At 40.3% G+C, this 16,918-nt stretch overlaps 1 protein-coding gene across 3 annotated transcripts in view; it reads right to left on the minus strand.

The window, feature by feature from the left end:
• Positions 1-16,918, minus strand: part of UNC5D (unc-5 netrin receptor D) — a 451,316-nt gene that overhangs the window by 85,957 nt on the left and 348,441 nt on the right. For all 3 annotated transcript variants that reach the window (XM_082200306.1, XM_082200305.1, XM_082200304.1), the window contains one exon: positions 13,742-13,927. In XM_082200306.1, coding sequence (XP_082056432.1) covers positions 13,742-13,927 — 186 coding nt within the window. The remainder of the gene's footprint in view (positions 1-13,741; positions 13,928-16,918) is intronic.

Here is a 16,918-nt window from a genome sequence, read left to right on the forward strand (position 1 = left end):
ACCAAAAAAATCACGCACCCACTGTTGCCTGGGGCTGCAATGGTGCAAAAATGTGGTTACAAAGCATGGATCCACATGGATCCTCAGGATCTTTGCATTGGGTCACCCCAAATTCACCATCAGATCACATAGCATGTCCATGGCTACAGCCTGCCCCCCAAAAAAATCACGCACCCACTGTTGCCTGGGGCTGCAATGGTGCAAAAACGTGGTTAAAAAGCATGGATCCTCAGGATCTTTGCATTGGGTCACCCCAAATTCACCATCAGATCACATGTCTGTGGCCACAGCATGAAGCACAAAAATGATACATCCACTGTTTCATTCAGAATGTTTTTTCCCTTGTTTTCCTCCTCTAAAAATGATGTGCGTGTTATGGTCAGGTGCGTGTTATAGAGCGAAAAATACGGTATGTGAAATATATATATTCTGTATGTACAGTATTGTATGCACAGTATTACCTGCCCTAAAGAGCATTACTTTGCAGAGTTATTATTTTTAATGCATTCACTCATGCACTTTAAGCATTTTATAAGCACATTCATAAGAAAATTGCATTTCATTGAAATCAATGCTGAAAACTGAAGACATCAACAGACAAGGTAAAATTAAAAATCCCAGATGATGAACTATTTCACATTGGCAACAAATAATCAATACATTTGTTAATTGTGGTGTTTGATGTACTGTAAATTCAATTGAGAGAAACTGACTGCCGTAGGGGTCAAAAAGTTGGTTAAGTAGATGATGAACTCTCTGCCCATGCTGGGTTGAGGGGTTCAGCTCTCTCATCCATATCACCAAGAAAATGGTTAGGGTTAATTTAACCCCCAGGTGGAATGTGCTGTAAAATGGCTGCCTGCACTAACCCTTTGCACAGGGTGATTCAAAATATCTGAAACCTCCCCATTATCTAGTCCCAGATCCTGTGTTCGGCCATGCCATCTCTAGCGGTTTCCAATGCAGGAGACCAAAGGGACATTTTGTTTGGATTTTCTGAAGTACAGCAGCTGAAAACAATGGGAACTGACACCCCTTCAAAATAATAATATTCAGATTTTCCAAAATACTCCCTTAAGATCAGGATGACAGTCAGGATTAATACGGTGAACCCCTACATGGCCAGCTAAGTTCAGGATCAACTTAAAACACCACCAGTAGAAGCATGTACATTTAACAGATGTATCAGTGAGCCTACTTCCTTTCTCCCTCTCCTCTGGTTTGGTCATGAGGAGAATGTAAAGATCACTTCATGAAGTAACAGTGCAATTGCAAAGGACAAAATGTGGCTAATTGAACTATGGGTTATTGTAGGAAACCAGGACCAAGCCACTGCTGAGGATATCTTTTTTAGCAAGCCACTGTTTAAACAAACAAAAGTTCCTAGCTTAGACATAATAAGAAATCTTCTACCAGCAGTGCTGGAAGATGAAAGGGAAGAAGGGAATGCATGAACCCAAGGCTTGTTGCTGCTCTTGGCTTATTGCTACACTATGGTTTGGAATGATTCACAGAAATAACAGAGTTGCTTATTTTATAGTAACAGTGAATAACGTGCTTTGACAAGTATTTGAATAATTTCCATAATCACTTACTTTATTTTTGCTCACAATGAAACACACAGGAAAATAGTTGTGTCGTTCCTACCTTTTGTTTTCTATCTTTAGCCACTCATCAAAAGTGTTCTTATCCCTACCCCCAAACACTTACATTGCTTTGTTTTAAAAGAATCTGGTTACACACACACACACACGTGTTTATTGGCATTGTCATATAATATCCAGTACAGTTTCTCATGACAAAACCAGCAGTGGTCCCACCCCAGAATAACATAATTAGCTGGGGGAGATCATGGTTGTTGTTTACTCATCAGTGATGTGAAAGAGTCATATTTTCTGACTCAGACATATGAATTTGAGTAGCTCATGATGCTTAAGTTAAAATACAAGATGATTTTAATGGCCCAGCCCCCCCCCATTCCTTGGCTTTGATTTTAAACTGAGCCAGAGAAACCCTCTTTTCCTATCTTGTTCTTTCCCACACAGCCAACTCCATCCCTACTTTTCTTCCTTGCTGTTCTTGCAGCTGTGGAACCTGAGAGGCAGATATTGATCTTCTTCCTCCTCTATCTGACACCTAGTGTGCTGTTTTGACGTGCCTGGCTCATTGGGGGATTTTGAGGGAAGAATTGGACCCTGTCAAGCTCGTGATACATCAGGAGCCTTGGGAAAATAACATTGCCCAGAGCTCCTTGTGCCTGTCATACAGTTACAGCACCATGCCAGGCATCCGAGAGGCAATGGAAGAGATGTTCTTTAATCCTACTGCCGCCATCACAGCAGTGGATGGGAGGGACCCAGGCAGGCAGGCAGGCATGTAGGTGGGGGGATTGTAGGTGGGAACTGGCGGGACTCTGTTGCACTCCTGATAACATCATCAGGGGCATAACACGGTCCAAATTATTCTCAATTAAATCAAGCTATTTTCTGAGGCTTTGGTTAGATTCTCCCCTCCCCCAAGTCCAGTTTCCAAACATCACTGGGTGAATTCTTTGCATAATCAATATTCAGTTGTGTCCAACGATCCTTTGTTGAGGTGTTGTGTATACTTTCTTGAGCACTGTAATGTCAAAGAGAGTATTCACTGCTGCCTTGCTTCAGACCTTACCATAAGCACCTAGTCGGTCACTGTGAGAAAAGGATGCTAAACTAGACGGGGACTTCGCCTGATCCAGAAGCACTCTTATGATTCCTGCCCCCACATGCCTTATGGTTAAGAATACTTTCACCTAACTTTTGTGCGACAACTTCAGTCCCCTGCCAGCACTTTTTCATATTTCATAAATTCTACCTACCCCCCTAACAACAAGGTTTATTGTTCTATATATATCCTTAAGCTTTTGCCTGTAGCTAATTTCTACAATTCCCACATGGACTGCCCTCTTATAGTTTACTTTGAACCCTTCTGAGCTTATGCTGTTTTCTATATTTTTCATTTCCTAATGTGTTGTTAAATTTCAGTTTAAAAAATAAAAATGAAACAAGCAGTGAAAGGTAGTTAACAATCTTATTATGGCAGACTTCCGGGGGCGGCGCGAAATGGCAATGGCGGTCCTCTTCAGCCTCTGAAGAGGGGCTCCACAGAAAAGGATCGTGCGCTACGGCACAGCGACGATCCATCAAGAAAAACCACGAGCAGAGCGAGCTCGTGGCCGTGGGACTCGGCGGGCACCTGGAGCGACCCCCGAAACGAAGAAGGGACCCCGTAAGGGGCTCCGGAAGCGTGGAGGGGAAGCGGTGCTGTGAGTTCATCGCTCTTTCTGTTGGAGTGAAGCCGCGCGGCTGCTGTCGATGAGCGCTGACCTTTCTTCCTTTGAATTGGATTTTAAAACCACCTACTTGTGAGTAAGGACTATCTTCTCTTGGATTACAAATTCTGGAATTTGGCTGAAAGCGAGGGACGAAAAAAGGAAGTCCGTCTCTCCGCACTGCTTAAAGATCAAAGACAAAGAACTGATAGCTGGAAGCGAGTTTAAAGGGATTTAAGAACTGGAACTATCGTGCGTAAACGGAATTGACAACTGAAAGGGTAAAGGCAAGTCTTTCTTTATCTCTTATGGTACTGATTTAAATTGGGAACTTTTTCCTCCTTGTCGGATTACAAACTAAAAATACCAAGTATCGGGTTGGCAGGGTGAAAAAGAACTGTTGCTGCGGGAACAGTATCTAAAGTGGAATTTGATACATTTGGGCGCTTATGGAGGATACTTTTAAAGAACTGTAGCAGGCACCTTTTGGAGAGACTTTGTGGCAATCGGTGAACGCTCTGTAAGTTTTAAAGAGGAGGAAAAAAATTTATTTCTTCCTTTCTTTCAAAAAGGACTGTTGTTAAACTTTTTGGGACTGCAGGGACTTTAATGGCGGCCAAATTTCCTTTTTTCTTTCCTGAATTGCAATAATACTCCCCCTAGTGGAGTTTTGGATTTACAAGTGCCTGGGAACAAACTTTATTTTGACTCTCTGTGGTCTTCCTTGGTAACTGAGGGACTGTCTTTCCCATGGGAAGATTGTCAATTTGACCTTGAGCCATAGACAGGTGTGGAATGAGTGGCCCACCGAAAACAAGGGCTGCAAAAGCGAAAGCAGGGAAAGGACAATTTGTGCAAACAACTTTGACAACTCAAACACGCAGATCATCTGTTCCTGCTGTGTTAGACGAAGCTGGACAGACTACAACGGAGGATATAGCTGCAGGAGGAACTGAGTCCACCATATTAAAAGAGATGCTAGATCAATTTGCAATTTTAAACAAGAAAGTGGACGAACAGACGGCAAAAATTGATTTAGCCACATCCTCCATTACAAAACTTACTGAACAAGTGACACAACATTCACAAGCAATTGGAAATCTTAAAGACACAGCAGCTGAGAATCGGAAATTGGCTGAAGCTGCCAATTTGAAAGCTGATCAAGCAAATAAAAAATTGAGGAAATAAAAGGAGAAGTAAGGCCACTCTATAAACATATTAGTGACCAGCAAGCCTACCTGTCTATGGCCGAATTGAGAAATCGGGAAAATAATTTGAGACTCCGCCTTATCCCAGAAATTGAGAAAGAAGACTTGATTGGCTATTTGACAGAGGAGTTCTCCAAATTCTGGGGTATAAAAGTTGATCAAGACTTTAAAATAACAACTGCATTTAGATTGGGAAGAGTAACAAGGAAGGACAGACCCAGGGACTGTTTGATTATTTTGAAATCTAAACAGGAGAGAGACAAGATATTGGACCTGCATTTTAAGAAATCACTTGAGCTCCAAAACAAGAGAGTGGAAATTTACAAGGATATACCAAAACAACTTTTGGACCTCAGAGCTGTATATACAGATCTAGCGAGACTATTGAGAGGCAACGGGATACCTTATAGGTGGGAGTTCCCTCAAGGGTTATCTTTTACATATAAAGGAAAGAAAATTAAAATCAAAACACAAGAAGACTGCCAGAAGTTCCTGCACGACCACAGAGAGGATCTACAGAAGGGGACAGCGGCTCCTTGGCCACAACCACTGCCTGGAGTAGTACCATCGCCTTCTGCCTCGGGTACGGAGGAAAAAGAGGACACCCCATTATAGAGTAACAACAGATTGATCAAGGATGTCTCTGCAGCTATATAGTTGGAATATTAACGGCGCAAATTCCCCGGAAAAAAGGAGAAGGATCTTTCATATTTTGAAAAAAGAACATTTGGATATAATTTGTCTCCAGGAAACACACGTGACAAGACTCCAAAGGAAAGTATTAATAAATAAAAGATTGGGCCAAGAATTTATTTCATCAGACAGAGTTAAGAAAAGAGGCGTGGTGATCTACGCAAAGGAGAATCTTTCAGCAAAACTTTTGTTTAAAGACGAACATGGACGAATTTTAGCAATTGAAATTCAAATTCAAGGAGAAAAAGCTTTGATATTAGGAATTTATGCACCAAATGAGGGGAAATCGGAATTTTACAAGAAACTGCATGAGACATTGCTGGACTATCTGGACTATACCAACATCATTATGATGGGAGATATGAATGGGGTGGTCTCTACCCTAATGGACAAGTCCCAGAATCAAAATTTGACCAAGGATGGCAGACTACCTAAAACCTTTTTCGAACTGACTGACAATATGGACCTGATTGACACTTGGAGGACAAGGAACCCCCTAGGCAAGGAGGGAACATTCTTCTCTGAGGCCCACCTGTCATGGACAAGAATCGACCAGATTTGGGTAACTAGAGGGCTGGCACCTAAGATTGTAAGAGTGGAAATCTGCCCAAAGACTTGCTCCGACTATAACGCTCTGAAAATGGAATTAAGACTTATGCCAGCTGGTTCCTTCAGATGGAGAATGAATGACAACCTGTTAAGAGATCAAGAGATTGTAAAGAAGGGCCAAAAAGTTTTAAAGGACTATTTTGAGATTAATTTGAATACCTCGGTGGAAAAGAGAATAATCTGGGACGCAAGCAAAGCTGTAATGAGAGGGTTTCTGATACAACAGAACACAATTAAGAAAAAACTCTGGAATGGGAAAAAGGATAAGATATTAGAGAAGATAAAAGATGGAGAGAGAAAATTGAGATTGGATCCAAAATCAAAAGAGACTTTGAGAGAAATTAAATTCCACCAAGCACAATATACGAAATTGATAAACCAAGAAGTGGAATGGAAAATTAAACAAATGAAACAAAGATCTTTTGAATCAGCGAATAAATGTGGGAAACTGCTAGCATGGCAGTTGAAGAAAAGACAAAAATTGAACTATGTAACCAATCTAGAGGTTGAAGGGAAAAACATCCAGAAACCAGGTGAAATTAGAAAGTGTTTCCAGAAATATTTTAAAAAACTGTATATGCAAGGGCCCGAGGAAGCACTTGAGATGGACCAATTTTTGAAAGTCAATGGCCTACCAGAACTTTCTCAGGAAAAGAAATCAATCTTGAACCACAGAATAACACAACAGGAAATTGAGGTTGCCATTCAGAATATGCAATTGGGCAAATCTCCAGGGCCGGATGGTCTTACCTCCAAGTACTATAAGATATTAAAAGATTATTTGACACAACCACTAATGGAGGTTTGTAACCAGATTATGGACGGAGGGAGAGCACCAGAAACGTGGAAAGAAGCTTTCATTACATTGATACCTAAAGTGGAAACTGAAAAGACTCAACTAAAGAACTACCGTCCCATCTCACTCCTTAATGTGGACTACAAAATATTTGCAGACATTTTGGCAAATAGATTTAAAAAGGTATTGAATGAAGTAATTCATAAGGACCAGGCAGGCTTTCTCCCGGGTAGACATTTGTCTGACAATACCAGGAACATCATTGATATTTTGGAATTTTTGCAAACTAATATTAACACTAAAGCAGTGTTAATCTTTATTGATGCGGAGAAGGCCTTTGATAACATTTCCTGGAAGTTTATGAAGAAGAACTTGGAAGGGATGGGAGTGGGACGGGGGGTTGAAAATGGTTTAGAGGCAATCTATTCAGAACAGAAAGCTAAGTTGATAGTGAACAATGTGGTGACAGAAGAGTTCCAAATTGAAAAAGGAACACGTCAAGGGTGCCCTCTCTCCCCCTTACTATTTATTTCTGTCCTGGAGGTGCTCTTGAATATGATCAGGAAGGACCGGCAGGTACAAGGAGTACAGGTCGGAGCGAAACAATATAAACTGAAAGCCTTTGCAGATGATTTGGTTTTGACATTACAGGAGCCAGAATCTAGTACAAAAAGAGTCCTTGAACTGATTCAGGAGTTTGGTCGGGTGGCGGGATTCAAGTTGAACAAACAAAAAACTAAGGTATTGGGTAAAAACTTGACACCTTTAGAAACAGATGGGTTTCAGAGGGAAACAGAGTTAAATGTGGTGAAAAAAGTGAAATACCTGGGGCTTAACTTGTCTTCAAAAAATTTGAATCTATTTAAAGATAACTATGAAAAATGTTGGACAGAAGTGAAAAAAGATTTAGAAATTTGGTCAAGATTGAAACTTTCCTTGTTGGGCCGAATAGCAGCTATAAAAATGAATGTTTTGCCAAAGATGTTATTTTTGTTTCAAACCTTACAGATCGTGGACAGAGTGGAATGTTTTGGAAAGTGGCAGAAGGATATCTCAAAGTTTCTTTGGCAGGGCAAAAAGCCCCGAATAAAGTTTAAAATACTAACTGATGCAAAAGAAAGAGGGGGGTTTGCCCTGCCAGACTTAAGGTTATATTATGAAGCTGCAGCCTTCTGCTGGATGAAAGATTGGTTCTTGCTTAAGAACACTGATGTCCTAGACCTGGAAGGGTTTAACAACTCCTTAGGATGGCATGCATATTTGTGGTACGACAAGGTAAAAACACATAAAATGTTTAAAAACCATATTGTCAGAAAAGCAATCTTTATAGTCTGGACAAAATATAAGGACTTGCTAGAAAGTAAGACCCCAAGGTGGTTATCACCAGTGGAGGCCAAGGCGCGGAAAAGACCCAATATGGAGGTCGGTTGGCCGACATATGGGGAAATAATAGAAAAAATTGGAGATAACTGGAGGTTACAGAGTTATGAAAAACTAAAGGATAAGGTGCAAGATTGGTTTCATTATGCCCAAATTCAAGAGGTATTTAAGATGGATAAGAAAAAATCAGGCTTTCAGGTGGAAAAATCGAAACTAGAGACAGAACTGTTAGAACCAAAGACTAAGTTATTATCAAGAATGTATAACTTGCTGCTTAAATGGAACACCCAGGATGAGACAGTTAAATCGGCCATGATAAAGTGGGCTCAAGACATTGGGTACAACATCATGTTTGAAGACTGGGAAAGGTTATGGACCACCGGTATGAAATTTACCGCATGTAATGCCCTGAAAGAAAATATTATGAAAATGATATACAGGTGGTACATGACCCCAGTCAAGCTAGCAAAGATATACCATTTGACTGATAATAGATGTTGGAAGTGCAAAGAGGCTGAAGGGACATTCTTTCACCTATGGTGGACGTGCCCTAAAGTGAAGGCCTTCTGGGAAATGATATATAATGAGTTAAAAAAGGTGTTTAAGTACACCTTCCCTAAGAAACCAGAGGCCTTCCTATTGGGCATTGTCGGCCAAAAGGTGTTAAAGAAGGATAGAACGTTTTTTATGTACGCAACTACAGCAGCAAGGATTCTTATCGCAAAACACTGGAAGACTCAAGATTTGCCCACACTGGAAGAGTGGCAAACGCAGCTGATGGACTACATGGAATTGGCCGAGATGACTGCCAGGATCCGAGACTTGGGAGAAGAAGCAATGGAGGAGGACTGGAAAAAAATTAAGGACTATTTGCAAAAGTTTTATAAATTATATGAATTATAAGAATTCGCACGATTTGGAAAGATTAGCACCAGCAATGAGAGTGGATGACATATGAAATTAAATAATAATCAATGAAAGAACCAATGTTTAAATGTTGAAAATGAAATTACATTTGACTAAATTGAAAATAAGTAATTTAAACTAAAACGTAAGGTTTTGAAAGTATAAAAGAAACGCACGAAACAAGGTTATAATTTGCTGATATTTTTATTGTTAAGAATGCACTGTGAGGGAGATGTGGGGAAGTCCGATAGAAAACTGAAATAAGTCTTGAAATGATCTACAATTTCTTTTTCTTTTCTTTCTTTGTTGTCAATGTTTCTTTGTATAATTGAACATATATCTTTATTTGGAAAAAAGCAATAAAAAATATTTTAAAAAAACAATCTTATTATGGCAGATCTTTGGCCAAGTGAATGCTGAGGAAATTGAAGAATTGGAGACCTAGATTTTTAGGTGGGTTATTGATTTTTTCATGTGTGTGTGTTCCAGTGCCTTCATTTTTCATTGTCTTAATACTTGGGGGGATTTTAGAAAGAAGACAAATATTCAGGAAATTCTGAAACCCTGTTATTTGGTCTCCAAGCTCTTATAAGGTGATTTACACCTAAGCCCTTACCCACTTTTAAATCAGTTGCTTAAACTTTATAGAAAATTAACTTCAAGAGCCAAGAGGGCTCTTTGAAAGACTACTGTTTTGGGGGTGGGTGGGTGGGGCAGGCTATTAAAATCAAAGCCCCATCTCACTGCAGGTAAGCAATTTCCCCATAATTTTTAAATTTCATGCTTTGTTCTGTCCTATTTCCATTCAGAATGATAGGTATCATTTGCAAACAGCATTCAAATGCTGGAGCTGGACTGATTAATAACTGAAGAAGTATATGCAATTCTCCAACCAAATAGCATGCACAAAAATGCATATATTTGGGTGAAAGTGTGTGCAAAAAAATGCATCTGTTAGTGGAAACAAGATATAAAATACATTATTATACTACAGGAAAATGTCTGCAAAAATGTATTCGGGGGGAAATGCCCTAAAATAACAATGCATTTTGATGAGGACTTCTTTGAAAATAAATAAATCTCAAACTGATGCAGAAATCAGAGAAGACCAGAATTGAAGACCAGAAATATTAGAAAATAAGAGAAACCCAAAATGACCCCTGTCTACCCCTTGTTGCCAGTGATTTACTGTATGCAGTTTTATCCTACATTCATGTACGCAAGCTGGATTTCCTGTGAGATAGCAGCTGCTGGCTGTGTATCTTACAAGTGTCAACAACCAAATTCTGCCTCCTCGTGGTTTCAGAACCCTGTAGCTTGATGATCTGATTTGGTGGCAGGGAACTCAAACAGTAGCTGGAGGTAGAGCCAGTGACAGGCAGTGCCAACTAATTCTGGTGCTATTCCCACCCACCCACTTCCCTGCTGAATTCTACAAGGGCAAGTGAGAGTAAGGATGAGGAAGCTGACAGGCAGTGCCAATCCCTGGACTGGTTGTTAGTGGGAAGGTGTGGTCTGCCTAAAATGCAGACTGAGGTTAGTGAGGGAATGTCACAGTTGGCCCACTGGAAGTCATTTTGGAATACCCGCACTTAAGACTGAGCTGCATAGAGTTCACCTGTAAACAGTGGCTGTATAATCATAGAATCATAGACTTGTAGAGTTGGAGGGAACCAAGAGGGTCATAGAGCCCACCCCCTGTGTGCAGGAATCTTTTTTCTCATTGTGGGACTCAAACTCATGCGTCTCCCGGCAGAATCCGTGACCAGGGAGAAGAGTTGGTGGAAGAAGACTGGAAGAAATTTAAAGACTACTTGCAGAAATACTGTAAAATTAAGGAATGTTAAAATGATGTCGGATGGAAACTACCGGTAAGTGGTATTGGTAAAAAGATTATCAAGAATATGTAAATATGGATTGACAATGGTTATAAACACATGGTTATAATAGGTTAAGATACTGAGTAAAGATAAATGACAGAGGGTAAGGATTTGCTGAATTAAATATCTGAACTGGAATACAAAAAGGGAGGTGTGAGGAGGTCAGGAAACTAGTAAATGAAGTATAAGATATGAAATTATTGATCTTTTTCTTTTCTTTTTCTTCTTCTTTTTGTTAACTGTTTTCTATTTTGTATTTTTCATGTGTTCTGTTTTTGTACTTTTGTAGTTTTTTTTTCTTTTTAAGGTTATTTTTTGTTCTCATTTGTTAAGTCTAAACTTTGAAACTTTTTAATGTTTGTAAAATTTCAATAAATATTATTCAAACTCATGAGTCTCATGCTCTGCCAACTGAGCTATTGATGAGTGAAAAATAGGGGTGTGCATTCGTTTTTAGGAAAGAATGAAAAATATGAGCATCATTTTTATTTTGCTTTAAGCTATAATGTAGAATGGGAATTGAAGCAAATGAGGTCTGAATGGAACAGAAATATTTGCTTATTGCTTATTTCATTCATTTCTATAGGGAGAAAAAGTTGAAGAAAAGCACCGCAACTTGTACAGGTCACAAAAAGGTTACAGAAGATGAAAGTGCAGAGAGAAAGAGAGAGAGAGAGAACAGTTAGGCTGCCTCTGTGCACTTTTTTATTTTCACATTGTTTATAAAATGGAAACTTTTGTCCTGTCTACCAGCTGGGCTGATCCTTTCAAGGGGTAGTAAAATGACTATCATCTGTTTCAAGTGGATCTCCAGCTCCAACTACTCGCAAACATTAGTCTATGTATTTGAGCCTGAAATCGCCTGATGTTAAGTCAGATGAAATATTTGCACACTGATAACAATACTTTTTAGAATAGCTAGTTAAATAAGCAGCAATGGTGAAAACAGGAAAGATTCAATCTTTGCATCAGAACAAATAATTAAAAATGGCAACTTTGGATAGCTTCTAAAGGTATTTAACACATCAGAATTTGCAGCTATTAAAGCATGCATGCAAACTATTTGAAGTATGCATTTCTGGTAATGAACTGAAATAAACATATATCAGAAAATCAACCATCATTTATATATTAAAGCAGGCTCTGATTAAATAGACACATATACCAAGCTGTCCTTAATTTCAAACGAGTTGTGAATCTTTCTCTGCCTCGCTTATCTTAATTTATGCTTTGCAAGGCGTGTGCCCCATGGGGAGGAGAACATCTACATATTTATCTATGAAATACTGTATCATATTTTTCTTTGGAAGAATTAAAACAGGGCTATGTTCACACATCTCCCAACACTTCCTCCCACCTTCAATAAGGTTTCCATCTCAGAAAAGAGAGTGATAGAAATTCAAAGAACTTTTCTCACCCACTACATAAAATTACTCCCTCGCAGTCTCAAGGAAAGACTGTTCCCGGAAAGAAGCACAATTTAGACCTCGTGAGTGTGTGTGTTGATGCATGACTAAACATGGTGCACTTGAGTGTTTTTTGGTGTGTTTGGGTCTGTGAACTACCACTGTCTGAAGTACTGCCGTCCTTTAGTTATCTGAACTGCAGAACTTGAAATAATTGAGCCCATGGATTTTTCTAGGAAGAATGGAAATACTTGTAAAATAAACCCACACTTTTATAACCAGATGCTTCTTATTCTCACCATATGAAAAAGATCAGCCCTAGTGACCAAAGCACACACACCCTGGCCCATAGCTGTCAACTTTTCCCTTTTCTTGCGAGGAATCCTATTTGGAATAAGGGAATTTCCCTTTAAAAAAGGGAAACATTGACAGCTATACATTGACAGCTATGCCCTGGCCCTTCTCTTTGGCCCTCAAGACATTCCCCAGACCATCCCCAGCCACACATCTTCTCCCCAGGTCACATTCCCCACTGATCCTACTTTGCACCCTCATTGAGCCTGGACGGAATATGCTCTTGAACTCTGAAAATGCCTTTACATAGAATAATATAATTGCAGAGTTGGAAGGGCCCCTGAAGATCACCCCCTGTCATGTAGGAATATGCCGCTGTTTCATACGGGGATTGAGCCTGCATGGAAGTTAGTGAAGAGTGTGTGAGTGTGTAAAATTCATACACATTGCTTTGTCCAATTTTACCTCTGGTCCCATCCAGCACGGACATGTGGCCCCTGGAAGGTTGCCCAGAAAGGAATGTGGTCCATGGGCTGAAAAAGGGCCCACATCTGTGTGCTATTCACTTGCCCTGTGGAGAATGTCTGGTAGAAATTATACTAAAATAAGAATGTATTAAGGTGCTGTTTGTGGTTCAGATCCCTAAGTTAAGTACACTTAATCAAGGGGCAAAGGTATACATAATTGGCCCACCAATGTCTTGTGATCCACCATGGTTTTCAGTAAGATTAAACTGGAGTCTCAACTTTCTAAGACCTGTGCATCCATGGTATACACTCTCCCACTGCCAGAATTTTTTTACAGAAATGGTATTGCCACTTTACCCCCATTCAAAACATTTTAAAAAGGAAGCTGTTATAGGCTTAGAAATGCTGATGGCTGCAATTATCAGTACAGCAGTGTACAGTGGTACCTCTGGTTAAGAACTTAATTCGTTCCGGAGGTCCGTTCTTAACTTGAAACTGTTCTTAACCTGAGGTACCACTGTATACCTAAATCCAAGATGGCAGCCCTTTCTGTGCTGCTTCCAAGTATAGATCTTTAGGTGTCATGTGGGACATAACCACCATGAAACAGTTTCCCCACCATGACCGTAGAAGAACATATCAAGTTAGACTCTTGGTCCACCAAGCTCGGTAGTGGTTCTCCAGGGTTTCAGAGGTCTTTCCTCACCCTAGCTGGAGAAACCTGGTATTGAACCTGAATCCTTTTGCATGCAAAGATGGACTCTTTCTCAATAAGTGGCATTCTGCTTTACCAACCTTGTCGGACAGTTTTAAAATTAAATGTCTGGAAGCCTCCTGTTAGGGCAGATGAGTCGATCACATCCACACCATATTCACTCTGGCTCCGTCTGTAGAGAGTCACACCAACGACAATGACAGCTACTGCAATGACAGCAGCACCCAGGCCTGAGTACAAGGCAATGTCCGTGGCATTCTCAATGTCTGCAAGGAGAGAAGGAAAGGCAATGAAATGAGGAACACGTTTCAGGCTTCCCATCTGCGTCCTGAAAGAAGCAGCGATGGACAGTAAGCATTCGTTGAGCGTTAATGGGAGCCTTTTGAACAAAAAACGTTTTGGAAAGAGAAAAGGAGCAAAGAAACACATGCTTCTGACTTGTTGGTTCTCTACCTTTTTAGAGATCTAAGGACAAGATATGTCCACCTTACGATTCTCTTTCTGGGCAACCAGAGTCATCCTCAAAGTTCAAGGACACAGTTCAAGAACGATGTGGAAGAGGGTCAGGGCCGGATGTAGGTTTGATGAGGCCCTAGCTACTGAAGGTAATGGGGCCCTTGATATGTCCAGCTGTCCTTTGTCAACAACAAATATCGCTTTTTTGTGTTGAATATATGCTATATGGTAATTTATGGACCTAACAGGTATCTAAAGCCATTTGCACATAACAAAATATGTATTTTATCAAAGTTATTGTTGAAAAGTCAATGCAGAATGCAAAATCCATGCAGAATGTAGGTACCCTATATATAGAAATGAGCAAATCAGTGATATTTTAGGGAGCAGGCTAGCAGGCTAGCATTACACAATACAAAACACTGTTGCTGCATGCAGGTTTTATTTTACAGTGGTGCCTCGCAAGATGAATGCCTTGCTAGACGAAAAACTCGCTAGACAAAAGGATTTTTCGGTTTTGCGTTGCTTCGCTAGACGAATTTCCCTATGGGCTTGCTTCGCAAGACGAAAACGTCTTGCGCTTTTTTCTTAAAGCCGCTTGAAGAGGTGCAGTTGCGACGGACCGTGCTTCGCAAGACGAAAAACATCGCAAGACGAAAAGACTTGCGGAACGAATTATTTTAGTCTTGCGAGGCACCACTGTATTTGTTTTCTATCTTATATTTGGGAAATGTACATCCAGGTTTTTTCCCTTTAAATTCCCCCTCCTCCCCCGAGAGTGAGGCCCTAAGCTATAGCTTGTTTAGCTTATGTGTAAATCTGGCACTAGAAGGGTGAGTCTCGGGTGGAAGGACATGGACTGGAGAAAGTTCTAAGGGACAGACAAAGTGGTCTCAACAAGGGCTGCATTCAGCCCTTGGGCCTGAGGCACCCCACCCCTGTTATACCAATATATCCTTGTGTATGGATTTAGGAAGGGACAACTATGTTTTGGTCTCTCTCTTTCTTCCTCTGTAATGTCATATTCTTGCATATTTGTGTACAGCAGATAGGTGCAAATCTCATGCTCTGCTCTACAGCTGAGGGACAGCTTAAGGAAGAATAAGTTTAGAAAACTCCTTCTCAGCAGACACAAGTTAGAGAAACACTGCCTTACTGAACACTTTTAAATCACTGAACTATTAGACTTTATTTCTTTGGGTCAGATAACTTTCCCCCCAGCTCAGCCTCACTCCTCCACAGAATTCTATTGCCAGTATCTGAATAGTTGTGCTGCACTGCAGTCTGGTGTTCCAAGTCTCATTTGAACCTTCTGGAGAAATATCAAGAAGAAAAGGAAGTGATACATTGGGAAGATGTTTTTCTTTGTTTGCTTTTAAGGAGAACAATGCAGAATGCTATTGCTGTTCCCAGAAAATCTCTTATGCCAGAAAATGGGTAGGTAGGTAGGAAACGATGGACAAATATATGAAAGGTGAATTATGTCATTGGAACCATGCAGTTGTGGATCCATGAAGCTTGTCTGAATTTTTTAAAAAATCTCCACACAGAAAACAGGCATTAATCTTTGTCAGTGGGACCAATTAGGCATTGTCACAGCAAAGGCTTGTTGAAGGGTTTTTTTTTTAAAAAAAAAAAAAACCACCACCATTTCAGGGGCATGTGAAAAGCCCACAATTTTTTTCTATACCATTTTTTTCAAATGTTTCAAACCGAGCAACATACACCATAAATCAACTGAAAGAGATCGACAAAGGTATCCAGACAGTCTAGACCAGCGTTTTCCAACCTGATGCCCTCCCATCAGCCCCAGTCAGCACATCGGATTATTGGCCAATATGGGAGTTTGAGTGACAAAAACTGGAGGGCCACCGGCTCTCCACCTTTGATTTAAACTTTTGAGAGACAGTGCAGTTTAAATTCACAAACACTTTTCTAAATCCGCACACACAAATAAAAAACAACCCTGTTTCTAATTAAGCAACGAACTAGAAGTTAATGTTTTATCTTGGCAGACCTCTGGCAATGTGAAAAAATAATAATGCTACACTGTACTTCAGAGTTTTACCCTCAGGTTTCTCTTTTAAAAACAAAACATCTATCTATCTATCTATCTATCTATCTATCTATCTATCTATCATCATCATCTATCTATCAAACTATCATCTCTATCATGGCCTAAGATTCCTAGTCTGGCACTTAAGGATTTGTGAAGGCTACTTACTCAATTACCGCATTTTTCGCTCTATAGGGCGCACCATCCCATAGGGCACACCTAGGTTTTTTTTGGGGGGGGAATAAAGAAAAAAAATTATTTCCCCCTCAGGTGCGGGGCTTGGGCGGGGGAAGTCCAAGTTTTCCCTGACCCCAACCCCCCAGAACAGGCTGCTATCCGCAAGCCTTGGGAGCCTGGCGGGAACTCCTGCACACCGACGCCTCTCGCTCTCCAGGCTTCAGTGAAAGCCTGCATTCGCCCCACAGGACGCACACACATTTCCCCTTCATTTTTGGAGAGGGAAAAGTGCGTCCTATAGGGCAAAAAATACGGTAAATAATACAGAAACAAAAATTTTTAAAACTCAGGGATAATAATTGAACAGACAGGCCACTAATATTATAAACCAATATCAAATACAATTAAAACAACAGGCCCTTCAATAAACCAACAACTCAAGAGAAAACCAAGGAAAATAAATGGGTCTTTAGAGATTTCCTAAAGGGCTGTAATAAGAGGGTCAGATGAACCCCGATGATAATGCATTTCTCTTTGGTTTTCCGTGGGCCCAAGAGGTTAACTTCAA

The sequence above is a fragment of the Podarcis vaucheri genome (genome assembly GCF_965113315.1).
Source record: "Podarcis vaucheri genome assembly, chromosome: 15".
Lineage (NCBI taxonomy): Eukaryota > Metazoa > Chordata > Lepidosauria > Squamata > Lacertidae > Podarcis > Podarcis vaucheri.